General features: G+C 59.6%; 1 protein-coding gene across 1 annotated transcript; it reads right to left on the bottom strand.

The window, feature by feature from the left end:
• On the bottom strand, positions 1-432 carry VOLCADRAFT_100965 (uncharacterized protein; the record flags this gene model as incomplete). The annotated part of the gene is made up of 1 exon (XM_002959446.1): positions 1-432. The coding sequence occupies one exon, from the start codon at positions 430-432 to the stop codon at positions 1-3; it is 432 nt and encodes a 143-aa protein (XP_002959492.1).
• Between the last annotated feature and the right edge of the window lie 616 nt (positions 433-1,048).

A 1,048-nucleotide genomic window follows, 5' to 3' on the forward strand; every position in this document is an offset into this window, starting at 1 on the left:
TCACACCATCTGTCTCACGCCGACATCACCGTGGCAGACTAGATGGGCCCGCCTCATGCGGTGGAAAGTCTTCCAGGAAGAGCCATATGCTCCAGTGTTGCCCAAATGGTCCCGCGCCTGTTGCAACGAACTGTGCTGCTGGGTGGGCTGGCGGTGCTCTTGGTCATCCGAACCACCAGAGTCCCCTGTCGTACCAGGATGCTTGGTGAGCCCCGTCTTCTCCGTAGAATGCCCATTGAGCCACATCTTTCGGAAGCCCCACGGCAAAGCTGGCTCGGGCGGTGGTGGTGCTCTGGCGGCTGTCACTGGTAGCCATGCGACGACTTGAGCTGGACGCGCCACTGCCAGCGTCCTCCAAACATCTGCACGCAACTGGTGCACGTTGGGGATGTCACCAAACCGGTAGCCGTGTGCCTGTACCGCGGACTTCATCTCGCTGCAGCAGGTGCAGACACAGGAGCCATGTTGTTTTTGACAGTGGCATAAAGCTGTTTGGCGACTCGGATCTGTACCCTAAACCCTAAACCTTAAACCCTAACAGAAGCTGTTAAGGGAATTACAGTGGGCAGAGGCTGACCCGCAGGAACATCTTGCACATGTTCCGGCCATGAAGCTGTACTGCTGTCTAACCAGGCACCCATACAAGGCTTGGTGGGGTTTGTCGGCCGCCTGAAACCCAGAAGGCAGCATCCAAAACTGCCTCCACAAGGCTACCCCTGCTGCGGCGGGTGTGTTGTGGTGTGTGCTCCTCAGATGACTGTTGCCGAATCACACGGGCTTGATGCTTTCGAGCTGCGTCCACTGTTTGGTCTGCCGCCACTTGCTCAGGTGTTCGGTTGGCTCGCACCTCTGCTACCCGAGCTGCATGTGCTGCTCGATGCGTGGCCACTTGCTCAGGCGTTCGGTTGGCTCACGCCTCCGACCACCGCGCCCACCGAGCAGTAGCTGCTGCTCGGTCCGCCGCCACTTGCTCAGGTGTCCGGTTGGCTCGTGCATCTGCCCATCACGCTGCAGCTGCTGCTCGATCCGCCGCCACTTGCTCAGGCGT

Source organism: Volvox carteri (genome assembly GCF_000143455.1).
Source record: "Volvox carteri f. nagariensis unplaced genomic scaffold VOLCAscaffold_255, whole genome shotgun sequence".
NCBI lineage: Eukaryota > Viridiplantae > Chlorophyta > Chlorophyceae > Chlamydomonadales > Volvocaceae > Volvox > Volvox carteri.